The sequence below is a fragment of the Nomascus leucogenys genome, chromosome 7b (genome assembly GCF_006542625.1).
Source record: "Nomascus leucogenys isolate Asia chromosome 7b, Asia_NLE_v1, whole genome shotgun sequence".
NCBI lineage: Eukaryota > Metazoa > Chordata > Mammalia > Primates > Hylobatidae > Nomascus > Nomascus leucogenys.
In genome coordinates, this window is record NC_044387.1 from 13,110,044 (window position 1) to 13,129,278 (window position 19,235).

A 19,235-nucleotide genomic window follows, 5' to 3' on the forward strand; every position below is an offset into this window, starting at 1 on the left:
CTCCCTCTCTCCAAAGGGTGTAAACTCCAGGGACCAGCTGTCTCTTGCATCCTGGGATCACCAGCACCTGGTACTGTGCCTGGCACACAGCAGACACTCATTAAATGCTGTGCTTAGAATTGAGCTGCACTGAATTCTTGAAACCCTCAAGTTCTTGGAGAACAGCCTCTGGGCCTGCCCCGTGGACAGGAAGTGAGCCTCCCAGCACAGAGGGCCCCCGGCTCTCCTGCTGGAGCCTCCATGCAGGGGGCCTGTGGGGACGGCCAGGGCTCAGCCCAGCACCTGAGTGCCCCTCCCACCAGCTGCTCTGCCAGACCGCATGCTCCGCCCCCTGCAAACGACCGTGGGGGCAGCAGCTTGAGTAAGTTCCCCTTCCGCTTCCTCCTGCCCCACCACTGCTGCTCCTCAGCAGGCGCCTCACCAGCCTTCACACCCCTTGTGCCCGCAGAAACTCGTCTGGCCCTGAGCTGTCACCACCGACACTCTCCAGGCCCCGGACACGATGCAGGCCATCAAGTGTGTGGTGGTGGGAGATGGGTAGGTACCTGGCTGGACTTCCTCACAGCCCCCAACTGGGATGCCCTGAGATCCTCCTGCCCTGGTGTCCTTGGGGAAGCCCCTGGCCCTGCAGAACTAGGCGTCCCTGGAAGGCAGCTTGGAGAGGTCGCTTCCTTCTTCTCCTAGGGCCCACAGGGAGCACCTGGGGGTGGGCTGAGGAGAGCTTCACCCTCTTCAGCCCCACCCCACCCCGGAAGCCATCTCGGTGGAGGGTGCAGGACTATGGGTGAGAGTGCCCAGGGCTCCTCACCTGCACCCCAAAAGCTGGGGGCAGATCTCCCATGGAGGCAAGCCTCAGTCTTTACTCTGTGGATGCACGAGGGAAGTGGGAAACCTGAAATTCAGCCTTTGTCCCCAGGCTGACCTGGGCTGTCGTCACTGGCTTGGTGCTGCTGCGTGGCCTTGGGCAAGTCACAGCACCTCTCTGAACCTCAGCTTAGACATCTGGGAAGAGGCCTATGCTCTGGGGATGCTGTAGGGTCGCTTGAGATAAGCTGAGTGGCTGTCTTGCTTGTAGTATGTGCCTCCTAGCACCCCCTCCACTTTCTCTCCCCTCCCCTCAGCCTGCCGGGTTGGTGAGGACATGTGGGGGATGTGGGCGAGGAGCAGAAGGGGCAAGGGGACATTGAGAGACAGAGAGGGAAGGAGGAGGCTAAAGGATGGGAGGGCGATTGTGGGGTTGGCAGGGGAGGGGCAGGCTGGGCTGAGACCCTTCTCAGTTGTCAGATCCCAGTGACTTCAGGCTGTCGTGTCCCCTGGGGGCCTCAGTTTCCTCATCTGTAAAATGAGAGGTCCAGGCCAGGTGCAGTGGCTCATGCCTGTATTCCTAGCATTTTGAGAGGCCAAGATGGGAGGATTGCTTGAGGCCAGGAGCTTGAGACCAGCCTAAGCATCATAGCAAGAACGCATGTCTGCAAAAAAAAATTTTTTAAGCCAGGAGTGGTGGCATATGCGCCTGCAGTCCCAGCTACTGGAGAGGCTGAGGTGGGAGAATCGCCTGAGCCCAGGAGTTTGAGGCTGCAGTGAGCTATAATTGTGCCACTGCAGCCAGCCTGGGTGACAGAGCAAGACGCTCTCTCTTAAAAAAACACAAAATAAAAGGACAGGTCCAATTTGTCAATCTGTCATGCCTGCCAGCAGCCACATCTTAGGGTCCAGCCTACAGGCCCACCCTGGAGCATGTTCTAGCTGGAAGGGGCCTCCTGTCCAGCCCTCCCATTCTGCAGAGGAGCAGCCCAGGGCTTAGAGACTCAGCTCTCCTGGCCTGGGCCCTGTGGCCCCGACTTTGGCTCTGACCCATCTAGGTGGGGGCGGGCCCATTTGTCCACCAGCCTCAGCTGATTCTGATGCATGGCTCCTTATCTGCCCATGCCTGCCCAGCCCTGTTCACTTCTGCTTTGTATCTGATCGGAGGAGGGGCGGGCGGAAGTCAAGGGTTAACGTTCCAGTCATTCAAAATTACCTCCGTGGCAGGCCCAGGGGAGGGCGGTGGTAGAGAGGAGAGGATGAGCTGTCTCCTCTGAGCAGGAAGTGACAAAACCACGCAGGGCAGGGGAAGGCCCAGAGCTATCCCTTGGCCTGTGGGCTTCGGCTGAGCTACCTGCGCCCGCTCCCAGCGTCGCATGCTAAGGGTGGAGGAGGCGCACGTTATCACTTCCTTCCTATGTACCAGCTCTGGGGTTAATCCAGCCTTCTCTATTTATCCTCTCACCAAACCTAATAGGTCCATTTTACAGGAAAATGAAAGCTCAGGGAAGCTAAGTAATTTGCCCAAAGCCTCACAGGATTTGAACCCAGACCACTCTGACTCAAACCCTGACCTGGTAACTGCTCTGCTCCATGGGGGAGGTGAGAGGGAAGAGCAGGGTCAGGCCTTCCCTAGCAGCCACAGACCGCTGCCGTGCGTCAGGCCCTGTGCTCAGTGCTTTGATAGGCCTCTTTGGATTTACTCCTTAGCACACTCCTATGAGGATGGGCTCATCTCTATTTTCTAGATGGAGAAACTGAGGCAGAGGCAGGTTAAGTGACTTGTCCAAGATCTTACCACTGGTAGGTGGTACAGCTGGGATTTGAAGCCCAGGTCAGGTGTCGGGGGCCCCTCGGCGTTGCCTGGGTCTGCTGGGCACCCTCTGTCCCACATCACTGGCCCCTGGAGAAGCCTGTGGGAAAAGTGGATTGCCAGCTCTGCGCACACCCGTGGATCAGAATCTCTGGGGCTGGACCCTAAAGTCTCCACTTTAACAAACATCCACGTGACTTGCAGGCTCTCGGGTGTGAGAACACAGACATGGGGCATCTCACATGGGGAGACGGAGGCCCAGAGGGCTAGGCTGGGTAGATGCTGAGGTCTTTGCAGTGGACCAGGCAGAAACCTCCCCACGTCTCCGGCAGAGCCCATGACCGCCGCCCTCTTGTACTTCCTGTCTTTCAGGGCCGTGGGCAAGACCTGCCTTCTCATCAGCTATACCACCAACGCCTTTCCTGGAGAGTACATCCCCACCGTGTGAGTTCCTGGGGTACTGGGAGGAGGGGAGAGACCCTCACCAAGTCGACCCCCGTTTCAGGCACTTCCTGTGGGCCAGACCCTGTGTGGGCACCCACAGCCTCCAGCCCAGTGGAGCTGCCTGACAGTCCAGCCGAGAAGGCAGCACTGGCACTGAGAAGTGCTGGGGGCTCCCAGAACCCGGGGTGGGGTATGGAGGAAGGGGTAGAAGGGAGGAGGGGTGGCGTTTAGGCTGGGCCTCCAAGCAAAGGGACGTGGAGGAGAGGGCTGGCTCGGGCAAGAGCAGGGGCTGGGAGAGGAGCTTCTGCGGAAGCAGGCTGCTGGAGGAGGTGATCCAGAGAGCCTGACTCCAAGGAGCAGGGACATCTGGGGACAAGGCATGCTGGGGGGCGGAACAGAGCCATCTGCAGGCTTAGGAGGCCCTGAGCTCTATTGCAGGATGTGGAGGCAGGGCTGTCATCGGACGTGGAGGGAGCGTGTTGGTGTCAGACTCAGGAGGGAAGGATGACTGGGGAGGCACCAGCCCCTCCCTGGCCAGCCCTCAGGGGCCCCCATCACTCCTAGGACAGTTCCCCAACTCCCTAGCATGGCACTCAAGGCTCCTGATGGCCTTCACTCAACCTCCCGCCTGGCCTTATTACCCGTTACTTTGCTTCACACTCTGCCTCCTCCAGACCCTACTGTTCGCCACAAGCTCCCTGCACATTTCTACCCCAGGGCCTTTGCTCAAGCTGTTCTCTCTCGCCATAGTGCTTTTTCTCCCCACATCCACCTGTCTAAAGCCTCCAGGCACAGCTCCAGTGCCCCCTCCTCCAGGAAGCCTTTCTGATCTACCACGAAGGGGTCTCCAATCCCCAGAGTGACTTTATCTGATCTCTCCCGCAACCAAGAGCCTGTGGAGGGCAGGGAGCCATGGCTAGCTCTTTGTGGGTCTCCCATTATCTCAGCACAGTGTCTTCTACATGGTATAATATACGCATTACTTTACACACAACACATGTGTTTTAAGTTGACCTGACTTGAACATCTTGCGAAAGACCATAGGAAGATCGATCATAGCCACCATCTAGCAAAGGCCTGCCACGTGCTGGCCCCTGTGCAAGATGTCACACACGTGTGATCTCATTTGATCCGCCTGGGAGATGGCTATTAGCATGCACAGGACACCCACGGGGAAGCTGAGCCTCACAGCCACTAAGAGGTTTTGCCTCCTAGGCTTACACGGTCCTGTCCAGCTTCAGAGCCAAGGTCCACGCCGAAGCTCGCTGGGGCCCTCATTTCTTGATCTTAATGAACCCCCCTTTCAGGAGCAGGGATCAGGCTCTCCTAGGAAGAGGGGGACAGGCAGAAGGGAGAAGAGAGCCTGGAGCCGAGATGCTTCCAACCTACCCCAGAGGATTCCTCACTACCCAACCCCCAAGCCCAGACTTAGGTGGGCTGGGCTCTCTCTGCTGCTCTCTCTCCCCGGGACACCCTGCTCAGCTGCCTTAGATGCCCTGGCCCAGGCTAGAGGAAGGCAGGCAGCCAGGAGAGGGCAGGGAAACCCTAGCAGAGAGCCTAGAAAGCCGCTTTCGCCCCAGCTCGGTCCTGATGCTGGTGAGTGCCCCTCTCTGGTCCTGTCCTTATATACAAAATGGGAACAAGGATTCCTGCCCACTCACCATCAACTATCAAACTTTTATCAGGTGCCTCTAAGTGCCAAGGGAGGGCTGGCTGCAAACCTGAGCAGGGAGGCAGAATTAGGTGAGGCGGCTCCTGCTCAAGGCCATGGTCACCAGCAGTGTGTTGTCACTGCCTCTGTCCCTGGGTCTCTGGATGCTGGCTTGAGACCTTGTCCCGCCTTTGTGCATCCTGGCTGGGTTGAAGGACCCACTTGCTGAAGGACCTTGGACCAATCACTTCCCCTCTCTGAGCCTCAATTTCCTTTTCTATAAGAGGTAGAGACTTGGAAGTCCCAAGCTCCTTCCTCAGGCACCTCCCTTGTGTGTTGAGATGGATGTGGCTGAGGCTGCTGAGGCCAGGTTATGGCCAGGTGCTCTGAGCAGCCCGGAGGCCCCTGATCCCTGGTGGCCCCTAGTGGACTTTGTTGTCCTGGACAACGTCACAGAAGCTGGAGGAGTGGACCCGGCCAGATCTACCTTCCCAAGACTCTCTGAAGGATTGGGTGAAGGTATCCCAGTAGGGCCAGCTCCATGCGTGTGGCCACCTATCCACCTGCACAGGGCCCCAAGCTCAGAAGGGTCCTGCACCTTGTTTAATACTCTGATGTCTACATCTTGAAATTCTTAATCATTTTTGAACATGGGCCCTGTGCTTCCATTTTGCACTGGGTCTTGCGAGTTCTATGGTGAATCCTGCCTCCCACCCTCCTATGGCTTCAGGCACAAAGTTTCTCAGCCCCAGATGAGACCCCAGAGCGGGATCCTGCTACTGCCAATGCCTGCGCCTCTGCGAAGGGAGGGTAAAATAGTCACACTGGGCCCTTGACATTGGAGGGGGAAGAGCGAGAGAGGGTGGGTTGGGAAAAACAGGCAGCCCCAGATCTCTGGCACCTGAGATTAAGGTGGAGAGAGCTTCTGGGCTGGGGATGGTAGGTTTGCTGGGGGTTGGGGAGGCCCGTGCTGCAGACACAAGATCAGATAAGCCTGAGAGCTGGCTCCCCTGCTGCCAGCCATGAGGGATTAACAGCAAAGGGATGGATCTGAACCTTCGGAACAGACACCTTCCTGAGCAGCCAATCAGTTGCCAGGACTCACGGGGCTGCACTGTGATTGGCTCTTGCTGCCTGCTCTGTTGTATAGACCCTATATTAGAGAGGGCAGGGCCCTATGAAATCTTTGCATCAAATCCCCCATTGCGCAGATGGGGAGCGTGAGCCTGCTCTGTGGATGGCCCCATGCTAGGTGTTGGGGATACAGAAACATGGCAGGAAGATGGTGCCCTCAGGTGCCTGTGACATAGAGGGGCTCCCCTTTATACCTCACCTCCTTAGAACCAGGCTTGACGGAAGCCCTGGTGAGCTTTTAAAACTGAAAGTTAGGCTGGGCGCCATGGCTCATGTCTGTAATCCCAGCACTTTGGGAGGCCGAGGCAGGCAGATTGCTTGAGCCCAGGAGTTCGAGACCAGCTTGGGCAACATGGAGCAGAAACCCCATCTCTACAAAAAATACAAAAATTAGCCGGGCATGGTGGTACATGCCTGTTAGTCCCAGCTACTCGGGAGGCTGAGGTGGGAGGATTGCTTGAGCCTAGGAGGGTGCGGCTGCATTGAGCTATGATTGTGCTACTGCACTCCAGCCTGGGCAACAAAGTGAGACCCTGTCTCAAAAAAAAAAAAAAAGCCCCCAAAAAACAACTGAAAGTTATCCTGGCCTAAATCTCTCCTGTGGCTCCCTTCACACTTAAAACTCATCTTAATGCTCAGACCGTGAACAACAGCCCCGCTCTCCCCAGCCTCATTTACCACACCGCTTACCCACTTCACTCCAAGTACACGGACTGCCTTGATGATCTCTGCCTCCCTGCAACCTCTTCACTCCCCTTTATGACACACAGAACCCTCCCTGCTTCCTGTCATTCAGTTCCCTGCTTAGACATTGCCTTCTTGACCCCCTGTCTAAAGCAGCCCCCCGTCTCCACCCTGCCCTCTCCATCTTTCCATCCCACCATGCTGCTTGGCTGTCTTCATAGGCGCCCCCACAACCCGACTTCATCTTGCTGTTCCTTTGCTGCCGCTCCTCCTCCTGGATGGAAGCTCCCTGAGGACAGGGCCCTTATCTGCCTTGCTCCCTGCCATCACACCAGTTTCTAGAACAGAGCTGAGCCCATTCCTGTTGCTCCGTCATGACTGGCCCCCCCACCCCGGGGAGGCAGGCAGGGCTCAGCTCTGCATGGAAGAATGTGTGCTGCTAATTGAGGTTGAATCGTTTGGCACTTAATTTTCACTTTCATTTGAAATCCTCTCTTCGGTAAACTGGCAAATCTAGCGTGGGATTCCGGTGCACAGGATGACATCAGCCTCCCTAGCTGTGTGCGCCGGGCCCCACCAGGTTCTCCTGCCTGGACTCTCGGCTGCCCCATCCCTGCTCCTGCCGCTGTGTGTGTGGGTGCCTCATGATGTCCAGTGGCTCAAGCCTCTGCCTTAGCTCAGGCACCCCTTCTGTTGGGTATGCTGTTCCCTCCTGCTCCACCTCTCCCTGCCCCGTGACACCTCCAGCTGCCTTCATCTTTCAACCAATAGCACAGTAAGGGCCTCCCCTCCTGGCTGAAGTGCCAGTTTCCCCCTCTGTTCCCCTCTGGCCCCTCCCTAAGACTTTTCCAAGAGGGTCCCTCCCTCCTTCCTCCCTTCCTCCTCCTTCCTTCCTTCCTTCCTTCCTTCCTTCCTTCCTTCCTTCCTTCCTTCCTTCCCTCCTTCCTGACGGAGTCTCTCTGTGTCACCAGGCTGGAGTGCAATGGTGCGATCTCGGCTCACTGCAACCTCTGCCTCCTGGGTTCAAGCGATTCTGCTGTCTCAGCCTCCCAAGTAGCTGGGACTACAGGCGTGCACCACCACACCCAGCTAATTTTTGTATTTTTAGTAGAGACGGGTTTTACCATGTTGGCCAGGATGGTCTCGATCTCTTGACCTGGTGATCCACCTGCCTCAGCCTCCCAAAGTGCTGGGATTACAGGCGTGAGCCACCGTGCCCAGCTGGGACCTTTTCTAAATGCAAATCTGATCTCATCACCTCTGCCTGGTTTGGCCCCTTTGGTGGCTCCCCATTGCGCTGAGAACCAAGACCTGACTGGTCCACACCCCTCTGACATCAATCCTTTCTCACCCCCAAGTCACTAGCCGTGCGTGCCCTGTGGTCTCTGGGTTCCTTGAATGCACCATCCTTCCTCCCTGGGGGTGGGCTTCGGTGGTGGTCAGGTGATACCTGGGTGCTGGGGCCCCTTCCACCTGCCCCATTCCTCTGCTCCACTCCATTCCAGGGCCAGGCCTCAGAGTTCTACAGGCTCTAGATGAAAACATGGTCTCTGCTGTCTCCAACTCCATTTCCAGCCATGAAATAGCAGCGATGCTTACCATGTGGGCCTTTCTGAATTGGGTGACAGGATCTAACCTTGCTCTGCCACCCACTGGCTGGGAGATCTTGGACAAGTCCCTTCCTCTCTGTGAGCCTCAATTTCTTCATCCAGAAAATGGGGTGAGGGTTGGCCATGGTGGTCTGTGCATAAGGTTCCTCTCTGGTCCTGGCTGCCTGTGAGTCTCTTAACTAAGGGGGACCTTCAGGGGTGTCACACCGTTGACACATCCCTGCAGCTGTCCCTCTGGTCTTCTGGGGAGGGGCCCTGTGGCAGGGGCATTTGGGGACATGGAAAATGAAACTGCTCAGCTTCTCAGCATCTCCCAGTGGGGTGGCTTGAATATCCTCTGTTTTTTTGAATCCTCCTAATGGCCCCAAGAAATAGGTATTTTCCCCTCCACATTAAAGAGATTGAGGCTCAGAGAAGTTAGGTCACTCACCCAGGGTCACACAGCCAGGATGTCCTGGCTTCACAAATAACTCTTTGATCCCCCCCAACAAGAAAGGTCCTTGACCTCTTCAGACCTCAGTTTCCTCATCTGTCTAATGGGGATAACTTAAGATCCTTTTGTCTTTGATCACATGGGACTTCAAGACCTAACATACAAAGACCCTCAGCCCCCTGCCTGGCCTCAGAGAAGGTGGCTGGTGTTTCTCAAGATCCCAGCTCTTTCCTCATCACCATGGCCCTGAGATTCCAGGGATGACCCAGAGGAGACAGGTGCCTTTGGTGTGAGGAATCTTGGGGGGCTTCTCGGCACTAGCATTTTGGCTGGACGTTAGAGAAGAGAGTGTCCAAGCATTTCCCAAAGGTGTGTTTCTGGTCAAAACCGGAAAAACGACACAGGTGCTGCTTTTCCCATCATGCCCCACTGTGTCTCCCTGGACAGCGCCTTCTTCCTGAAATCCCACAGCCGTGTAGGTGGTACCCAGAGTAGGTGCACGCCAGCACCTGCTGTGCACCAGACCCCGGGCCCGCCCTAGGGTGCAGCGACAAACAAATCAGGTTTAGTGTCTGCCACCTGGGATGCTGAGTTCCCCAAGGAGTGCTGGTTTAGGTGGGGTGGTAGCCCCGACATGGCTGGAGGTCAGGAAAGGCTTCTTGGAGGAGGCGACATTGAGCAGGGGCTGGAGGGATGAGTAAAAGTCAGCCAGCCTGGCAGTGGGGAGGAAGAGAAGGGAGAGAGGAAGGAGAGTGGGAAGTCAGGGGCCATTGTTTGCAGGCACTTTCCAGACAGGCGGGAACAGGGCCGTTTGAGGAACTGAGAGGTAACCAGGAATTCTGTCCAGGGCTGGACAGGCAAAGTGTATTAAAAAGGCTGGGCTGCCCACTTTTTGGGGGTGTGGGGGACTCCTCTCAGGAGAGGTGTCTTTGGTGTTACTCTGAAGTGTTAGTGCTTCTGCAGCCTAACATTGAGTAGCGTTCTCTGAGGACTTCCTGGAGGAGGTGATTTAATTCCCTTCCACCTGCATTCACTGGGTGACAGGCCTGAGACTGTGGAGAATAAGCAGGTGTTGACCCTGCCCACACAGAACCCACAGCCTTTGGAGGGGCGGAGACTCACCAAGTGCCTGCTCGTGGTCAAGGCAAAGTAGTCACCCGAGAGAGGGAATCGTGAGCTCTTTACAGGTGGAGGCCGATGAAGCTTCGCCAGAGAGGAGGACTTGCCTGGGCAGGGTTTTGAAGCATGAATAGAAGCTGGGAGTGAAACGGGGGTGGAAGCGTATTCCAGAGGGAGACACAGACAGGAGCAAAGGCTTGGAGGGGTGGGCAGCCTGGAGGGTGTGGGGGCCAGAGGCCAGGTTGGTGAGAACATATGGACAGCTAAAGTCGGAAGGACATTCTGGGCAGGGGCTTCGTGTGGACCAGCACGGGGAGGTGGGCAGTGTGAGCCTTTCCTGGGAAACGGCTTGGCTGGTGTGGGAGGGGAGGAGTAGGAGAAGAAGTCAGAGGAGCCTGAGGTCTCAGTGGACCAGGTCAGGAGACGAGGCACAGGGCCTGTGTGGGTGACCACAGCGGGTAAAGTGACAGTGATTCCCTAGCCCTCAGGGGCAGGCGGTGAGGGCATTCCCGGAGGCACAGCTGTGGCCTGGGGCAGTGAGCACTGGTCGTGGTCACTGGTTTCTGGTTTCTTAACCTAGTTTGGTCACTCACTGGCTGTGTGGCCTTGGGCAAGTCACTACATGTCTCTGAGCCAAGTTTTCTCTTCCACAGCGTGGGTAGCCAGCACCTTCCTCGCGGGGATGTGTGTAGCGAGAACTGGCTTGCAAAACCTCCCCTGCTCCGAGCTTGCAGCCCTGGGATGGCCCTGCCAGTATTCTTTGGGCTTCCCTGTCTCTGATATTTGTCAGGCCCCTCCCCCCGTGTCTGGCCTCCTGCCAGCTGTGGGGGCAGGATCAGGCTTGTACTCCTTGGTGGCCCCAGCACTGGCTCTGCACCCGATGCATAGTAGGTGCCCAGTAAATGCATCTGGAGGCTCGTTTGATGGCCTGGCAGGGCTCTCTGGGTCTGGCGGGAGACGTTGGGAGTCAAGGTTGGTGCCCCACACTATCTCCTCGGCAGTACGTGTCTTTCTACCGTTTGCCATGGCCCTTCCCGTGGCCCGTGAGTAACAGCTTTCATGCACACTCTGGGGTGGGCTGAAAGGCCCCAGAAGCAGCCCTCTTTCCCTGGAAGATGGGAGATGAATGACAGCACCCTAGCTTCCTGCCTTCTCTGGGGACGCCCTGAGCACAGTCCGTTCTGTCTCCGAGGCGGCCCCAGCAGGACTGAGCAGCAGCGGTCCACAGCCATAACAGCCCAACCACCTGCCCTGTGTCAGCTGCTGTCCCCTCCTTTATTCCTCCCCACTCCCCTTCTGCAGCATCCTGGGGTCACTTCCCAAATAAACCCCTCGCATCACCTCCTTGTCTCAGGGTTTGCTTCTTGGGGGACCCAGCCTGAGATGGTATGAACATTCATTCAACAAATATTGAGGCTGGGAGCGGTGGCTCATGCCTGTAATCCTGGCACTTTGAGAGGCCGAGGCGGGCAGATCACTGAAGTTCAGGAGTTCGAGACCAGCCTGGTCAACATGGTGAAACCCTGTTTCTACTAAAAATACAAAAATTAGCTGGGTGTGGTGGTGCATGCCTGTAATCCCAGCTACTTGGTAGGCTGAGGCAGGAGAATCACTTGAACCCAGGGGGCAGAGGTTGCAGTGGGCCGAGATGGTGCCACTGCACTCCAGCCTGGGCAACAGAGCGAGATTCCATTTCAAAAAACAAAAAAACAAAAAACAAACATTGAGTGGCAGCATAGGGAGAGAGGTAAATTTGTTCTTATCAAGACTGGGAGGAAAAGTTACACAGCCTCAATTACCTTTCCAAAGGACAGGTATGGGTAGGAAAAGGATTAAGAGACAATCTTTTTTTCTTCTTGTTAACTTGTATTACATTTTTAAAAAATACAATGAATCACTAATGAAACAAATAAAGAAACCCAATTGCAAATGCTGTGTGACTTTGGGCCAGTCGCAGACTGTCTCTAGGTTTCAGCCTCCGAGGAATGACACGGAGCTGGACCACAGTTCCCAGGTTCTGGGGTTTGAGATTGACCTTAGCTCTGCCTTGCCTGCTCCCCACAGGTTTGACAACTATTCAGCCAATGTGATGGTGGACAGCAAGCCAGTGAACCTGGGGCTGTGGGACACTGCTGGGCAGGAGGACTACGACCGTCTCCGGCCGCTCTCCTACCCACAGACGGTGTGCTGCTCCCACCCGCCTTGCAGTCCTGACCTTTGCTGTCTCCGTTCCCTCTGCTTGGGATGCCCTTCCAGCCAGCTCAGCCTGGGAAACCCTCCCTCTCCCCTTAAGGCCCAGCTAGGGGAGTCTGCCCGCCTTGCATGTCCCAGGCAGAGAAGGGCTTCCTCCCGCACTCCCCCAGCCCTGCGTTGGTTCCCGGTCCTCAATGTGCTCGTCTTCCCACCCCGTTGCCTCCTGGGCTCTGGCACCCCCTGTTTCCAGTGGTGGGGCAGGTGGACTCTGCACAGGGCCCCAGGAGGCAGCCCAGGATGGTGAGCCCTGGGAGTGCTGGGGGAGGGGAGAGGTGGAGGATGCCTGCAGGTGGCTGCTGGGTCCTCGCTCTTCCTCTAGGGTATGCAGGGAGGCAGCTAAGGCCGGTAATCAGATGGTGGATAGTATATGGATTGGAGTATGGACTCTGGAATCCCAGATCCTCCCCTCACCAGAGTGCATGCTGGCAAACTCTTTAACCTCTGGAAGCCTCACTTTCCCTGTCTGAGGAATGGGGCTAGCAGCAGTGCTTGCTGCAGAGTGACATGTGAGGATAACCACTTCGCAGAGGCCCTGGCCTTTAGTGAGAGTCCTAACAAACAGCAGCCTCATGGTAGAGGCGAGAAGGGTATCTCTGCTCTGCCCAGATCCTAAGTCCCCAGCATGCCCTGGGCTGCTCCACCCTCAGGGAGCGCCAAGCTCCACCTCTTGGTGGCTGCCATGGTGGGACACCTCTGGGCCCTCCTCACTAGCAACCCTCGCTTGCTCTGTCCCCAGGACGTCTTCCTCATCTGCTTCTCCCTCGTCAGCCCAGCCTCTTATGAGAATGTCCGCGCCAAGGTGAGCTGGACAGGGTGGGCCTTGGGGGCTCTGGGGCAGGTAACCCTGAGGGACAGAGGGAGAAACTGGTGACTCTAGGCTGGTCCCTGGGGCAGCAGAGGTCGCATACAGAGAGGGTCCCCAGCGCCAACCAGGGCTGGCAGGGGGACTGATGGGGTAATATTCAGAGGATCTGGGGTGGGGGGTGCTGCAATAGTTAGCTATACCCCCACTTTCCATGGCTGCATCCTCCTCCTCCCCATACAACCTCATGTCCGCCTCCGATTGTCACATAACCTCATGTTTGCTTCTTATGTCTGCACAAAACCTCGCCTCTTCCTTTCCTACAATCATGCGCCCCCTCCTTCCTGCACAACCTCGTGGCCTCCCCTCCCTGTGCCACCTCACGTCTCTCCTCGCCCTCATGCCCACCTCTGATCTTCTGGCAACTTGGTGCCTCTCCTCTCCCTACACCCTCACACTCCCTCTGATCCCCGCACAACCTCGCGCCCCCTCTTGAACCATACAACCTTGTGTCCCCCCACCCACCTGCCCAGTGGTTCCCGGAAGTGCGGCACCACTGCCCCAGCACACCCATCATCCTGGTGGGCACCAAGCTGGACCTGCGGGACGACAAGGACACCATCGAGAAACTGAAGGAGAAGAAGCTGGCTCCCATCACCTACCCGCAGGGCCTGGCACTGGCCAAGGAGATTGGTACGGGCCTTGGGCTCAGAGGGGGGATCTGGCTGCAGGGGAGGCCCTGACTTGGCCTCGTGGTGTGATTGTAAACGTGGGCTGCAGGGCCAGGCTATGCAGTTCGAACTTAGCTGTGCTGTGCACTTGCTGTGTGACCTTGGGCGAGTCACGTAGCTTCTCTCTGCCTGTGTTTCCTTATCAGAAAAGCATGGGATAGTGATAGCTCTTGCCTCCTGGGGTGGTTGGGGGAATTCAGTGAGTTATTCCAGGTGGAGTTCCCAGGGCAGCACCTGTGTGTGGGAAGCACTCTGTTTTAGTAGTAATCGTCATAGTAGTATTAGTAATATCTATTAATAGATATTGAAAATAAGGAGGTGTGCTTTGAGCAGACAGAAGCAGAGATTGAGTGGGGGTGCTGTGGTTGCTTGGAGGACAAGTGGCAAGTCAAACTTAGGTGTTCTGGGAAGGCTTCCTGGAGGAGGTGGCCTCGCATTAGATCTGAAGGGTGACACATTTCCTTCCACCACCTTCTCTCCTCCCTTTCCCCACTCCCTTTGGTTTCTCAGCTCGACCCCTCTTTGCCTCCAAATCACTGGGCTGGAGAAATATAGTAACTTCTCAAGGTCACCCAGCTAGTAGGTGGCCCAGCCAGATTTGAAGGAAGGACAGCAAATTGTTGGCTCACTGCTGGGGGGTGCTTCTTTGTAGTGGCTCAGGGCTGCCTGCATCAGGGAGGTGATGACCATGGGTCTGGCTTCATGCATGGTACCCAGGCCGGCTGGCTCTGTTCCTGTCCTTGTCACTGCTAGGTCCCAATGTGTCTGTAGCTCAGGGATCCTTGCCCAAAAGCCCAAAACCACCAGCTGGGTTTGGTCATATGAGCTGTGCCCTCTGCCTCACCACAGGACTCTGCAGGCCCAGGGTTTGGCCCCCGAATTGAATACACTAGACCTCCTCCCGCCCCACCGCCCCAGCCCCGCCACTGCTCCCCCTGCCGGAACTGGGAGGGCCCTGGGGACTCACATCTCTTCACAGGAAGGGAAACCGCAGCCACCTCCTCCCTCCTCCTGTGACTAGCATGGTGACACGGCCATCTTCCCCAGGGGCCTCGGACTATGGCTCACACCCTGGCTCCCTTCCCCTGTCCTGGGGCCACAGCTCCCCAGCCTGCTAGTCTTTCCTTTTAAATATCAGGGATTCATCCCTCCCTTCTCTTTCTGACCAACCAGCACCCCTCCAACCCCTGCCCCTGGACTCCTTCTATTCAGGGTGCAGCTCTCCAGCCTGCGGCCTGGCTGTCACTGACACCTCCCTTGTAAAGTGCACACTTTGGGATCATGTGGAGGGTGCTGGAGGCCTGGATTCTGGTCCTGGCTCCGACACTGATTGGCTGTGTGACCTTGGGTTAGTGGCTGCCCCTCTCTGGGCCTCACTCTCCCTATCCACATAAGCTGACCTGGAAAATCCTCAAACGCCTTCTCTTCTATAAGGTGGTGACTCAGAGCTCTTGCCGTGGTCTCTAGCCAGTCTTTTCTGGCTGACCCTGCATGGAGCTGGGGCAGGGGCAGTGATTGTGACTGTGCCTCAGGCCAGCTCAGGCCTAGGGGGGTTCCTGGGGGGACTGGCAGGGCTAGTGAGGGAGGCAGCAACTGCCTCTGCCCACCTGGGCTCCCCAGCCTTGGGTTGACAAGTTTTGGGGGCAGCCCTGAGCCCAGCTGATAATCACAGCTGACGTGCACTGAGCACTTCCTGGGAGCTACTTCATTCTCACAGCAGCTACGACGAAGGGCTCTTGTCACCTTCACTTTACAGAGAGGAAACAGGCTCGGGGGGACATGTTGCTGGCTTAAGGCCACCCAGCCAGGACATGGCCGAGCCCAGATTCCAACAGGGGTGGACTGGCTCCCTAAGCCACAAAGCTGAGGGCTATCTGTCCTCCCTGCACCTCCACTGTCCCCACCGCCCCCTCACCCTCCTCACCCTCTCTGTGGCTCCCCTGGCCCTGCTTCAGCTTGATGAGCCATTGCATGGCAATGAGTCCTAGATAGATGGGAGACTGAGGCCCGGAGAGGGGGAACTGGCTAAAGTCCTAGAGCAGTGAGAGGCAGAGCCAAAGTGAGCCCTGGCCCCCCAGCTCAGGACCCTTGTCCTGGGTGAGTGGGTGGCCGGGTATCAGGGAAAAGCCAGTTGGTGGTTGTGGGGGAAGTGGACGCAGATGTGGTCCCTTATAAGGAGACAGTGGCCAAGTGACCAGTGACACCTCCTCAATACAGGGGGTTGTGGTGGCCAGACTCCGGGCTGAGCTCAGGGCACCCTGCTTTTGCCAGCCAAGCCCCATGACAACCACTGCCCATGATCCCTGGTGGGCGTATATGCCTCCAGGTAGAGGAGAGACACCCAGCATGTGACTCAGGGCGAGTGACGCCCTCTCTGAGTCTCAGGTTCCTCGTCCCTGCCCCGCCCTTCCTTTCTCCCCAGCACCTGGCCTCAGTGGGCTCCCCTGTTCCAGGGGCTGCCCCTCCTGCCATCCCGACTTCTCCCCCCAGCTCTGTGCCTTTGGGCCATGGCTTCCCCACTCTGGGCCTGTTTCCTGGTCTGTGAAGTGGGAACTCACCCCGGGGTTGTTGGAAGCACCCAGCTCAGTGCCTGGCACAGAGTAGGTGGTGACCAGCGTCCATCCCCTTCCATCCTGCCACAGAGAAGCAAGCGGGCTTTGGCGGAGGGCCCAGAGTTCCCCTCCCCTCCCTTCTCCTTCCTCTTGGTTCTGACATCGGCCCCCAGGCCTGCGTAGCATCTCGGCAGAAGGGGTTTTGTGGTTTTTCACTTCAGGGAAACTGCGCAGCTTGAAATGGACATGGGAGTCCCACGGGCTCTTTGCAGAATGTCATGGAACACCGTCCCTGGGGGTGGGAACTAGGCCCGCCTTTCTCCCCATCTGTGCCCCGGGCTCCAGCCCCGAGGGGTCTTCACATGGGAGAAGGCTGGGCCTCCCACGGGAGGACAGAGGAGCTCTCCAATGCCACTCCTCCCAGAAGGCCCCCAGCTGTGCCCAGGTTGAGGGAATATGTGCAGCCTGTGAGTTTGGATGAGTCACATTCTCTCCACGAGCCTCAGTTTCCTTGTCTGTAAGACAGGGATGGTGCTAAGGAAGGGGCTGATGATGTTTGGAAGTTCCTGGGGAGGGGGCCACGAGGGCTTCAGGCCTCCTGGGGATTATTTGCGACCCTGGGAAAATCCTGGAGGGATGGGCAAGGCAATTTTCTAGAAGGTGAGGCTCCCAGAGATTTGGTCACTGATGCTTGAGCCCTTTCCTTCCCAGAAAAGCAGGAAAATTCCCGCCCTCCTTCCACGGACTAAGGGCTATGTGTCCAAGAAAGACACAGACCTGCCCTGTAGGCCTTAGTCTCTCACTGAGTTCAAGCTTGCTATTTCAGACATGAGGAAACTGAGGCACGGTGACGTTAAACTCCTTGCTCCTGGTGACACAGCCTCCAGGTGACCCCACTGGGACTGGAACCTGGATGGTGGCCCCCAGAGCCTGGTGTTCAGTTGTATGGCTTGGGAGGGGCTGTATGGCATGGGGGGGTGTATGGCATGGGAGGGGGTGTATGGGGTGGGAGGGGTTGTATGGCGTGGGAGGGGCTGTATGTCATGGGAGGGGTGTATGGCGTGGGAGGGGTGTATGGCGTGGGAGGGGTGTATGGCGTGGGAGGGGATTTATGGCGTGGGAGGGGTGTATGGCGTGGGAGGCGTGGGAGGGGTGTTTGGCGTGGGAGGGGTGTATGGCGTGGGAGGCGTGGGAGGGGTGTATGGCGTGGGAGGGGTGTATGGCGTGGGAGGGGTGTATGGCGTGGGAGGCGTGGGAGGGGTGTTTGGCGTGGGAGGAATTGTATGGCATAGGAGGGTGTATGGCGTGCGAGGGGTGTATGGCGTGGGAGGGGTTTTATGGCGTGGGAGGGGTGTATGGCGTGGGAGGGTGTATGATGTGGGAAGGGGTGTATGGCATGGGAAGGGGTCTATGGCATGGGAAACATGGGAAGGGGTGTATGGTGTGGAAGGGTGTATGGCGTGGGAGGGGTTGTATGGCGTGGGAGGGGTGTATGGCGTGGGAGGGGTGTTGGCCCAGAGCCCCCCCAAATTAGGCCTTGGCTCTCCTGTCCATCTCCCCAACCAGACTCGGTGAAATACCTGGAGTGCTCAGCCCTCACCCAGAGAGGCCTGAAAACCGTGTTCGACGAGGCCATCCGGGCCGTGCTGTGCCCTCAGCCCACGCGGCAGCAGAAGCGCTCCTGCAGCCTCCTCTAGGGGTAAGAGTCCCCCACTCTAGTGCCCAACTCCCACACACAGCAGGCCCTGGCTGAGCAGTGGCCTTTGGTTCACTGTGATTGGCATTTAGGCCAGGACAGAAAGAAAGTGGGTATGGAGGTAGCCTCAGTTTCCCCAGCCTACTTGTCATCTGCCTGGGACAGTCTCCCTCTCTGGAGCTCATCTTCCAGAGGCAAGGCCCAAGGTGTGAGTGAATGCCTGGTAACCCCCCACCCCCGGGCCACGGAGTGGGTGTCGCAGAGCCCCCACTCTGCCCATCCCTGCAGGAGGTGATGGAAAAGATGCCTTGGTCCCTGGCCCTAGGAGAGCTCAGTCGAGCCAGGGAGATCCTGCACCCACATATGTGGGTGGAGGTGGGAGAGCCTGAGCTGTGAGACCCAGGGGGCAGATGGTGGGGTCAGTGAGTTGGAGGCAGCCCACAAGGCCTCCTGGAGGTGTGGGACCAGAAGGACAGAGAGGACTGGTGAGGTGGGGAGAGCAGCATTGGCAGTCCTAGTGGGAGTCAAACCTTGAGCAAAGGCCTGGAGGTGGGGATGAGCTGTGAGCCAGGAAGGCAAGAGCTGTGGATACTGTATGTCCCTAAATTCTCTTTCCCTGCTTATCTTCCTTCCAGGTTACATCCCAGCGCTCCCACCTAGATGGGTCTGATCCTCCAGGATCCCCACCCAAAGCCTGATGGCACCCCGGCTGGCCATGCTGTCCCCTCCCTGTGGCATTTCTTAGCAGATGGCTGCAGAGCTTCGTTGATGGTCTTTTCTGTACTGGAGGCCTCCTGAGGTCAGGAAGGTGCAAATTTGCAGGTGCTGCATCCCAAGCCCCTCATGCTCCTGCCTTCCTGAGGGCCAGAGGGGAGCCCCAGGACCCATTAAACCACCCCCGTGTTCCTGCCATCAGTGCCAGCTGCCGCATATGGAAGCATCTACCTGTTCACTCCAGTCCCACCCCACGCCTGACTCCCCTCTGGAAACTGCAGGCCAGATGGTTGCTGCCACAACTTGTGTACCTTCAGGGATGGGACTCTTACTCCCTCCTGAGGCCAGCTGCTCTAATATCGATGGTCCTGCTTGCCAGAGACTTCCTCTACCCAGCAAAAATGAGTGTCTCAGAAGTGTGCTCATCTGGCCTCAGTTCTCCTCTTTTGGAACAACATAAAACAAATTTAATTTTCTACGTCTCTGGGGATATCTGCTCAGCCAATGGAAAATCTGGGTTCAACCGGCCCCTGCCATTTCTTAAGACTTTCTGCTCTACTCACAGGATCCTGAGCTGCACTTACCTGTGAGAGTCTTCAAACTTTTAAACCTTGCCAGTCAGGACTTTTGCTATTGCGAATAGAAAACCCAATTCAACCTGCTTAAGTAGAAAATAAATTTATTGATTCAAGTTTGGAGATATCGTGATTTCAGGTGCAGCTTGATCAAGGGATTCAAATGATGTCATCAAGGCTTGTTTAGCTCTGGGCTCTGCCTTCTACTGGCTGGTTCATT

At 57.1% G+C, this 19,235-nt stretch overlaps 1 protein-coding gene across 1 annotated transcript; it reads left to right on the forward strand.

Annotated features, from left to right (window-relative positions):
- Nucleotides 1–351: 351 nt before the first annotated feature.
- On the forward strand, nucleotides 352–19,131 carry RAC2 (Rac family small GTPase 2). The gene is made up of 7 exons (XM_003264719.3): nucleotides 352–537; nucleotides 2,990–3,061; nucleotides 11,757–11,874; nucleotides 12,682–12,744; nucleotides 13,281–13,440; nucleotides 17,597–17,729; nucleotides 18,362–19,131. Exons 1-6 carry the CDS (start codon nucleotides 503–505, stop codon nucleotides 17,725–17,727), a joined length of 579 nt encoding a protein of 192 aa, XP_003264767.1. The 5' UTR covers nucleotides 352–502; the 3' UTR covers nucleotides 17,728–17,729; nucleotides 18,362–19,131.
- Nucleotides 19,132–19,235: the final 104 nt, after the last annotated feature.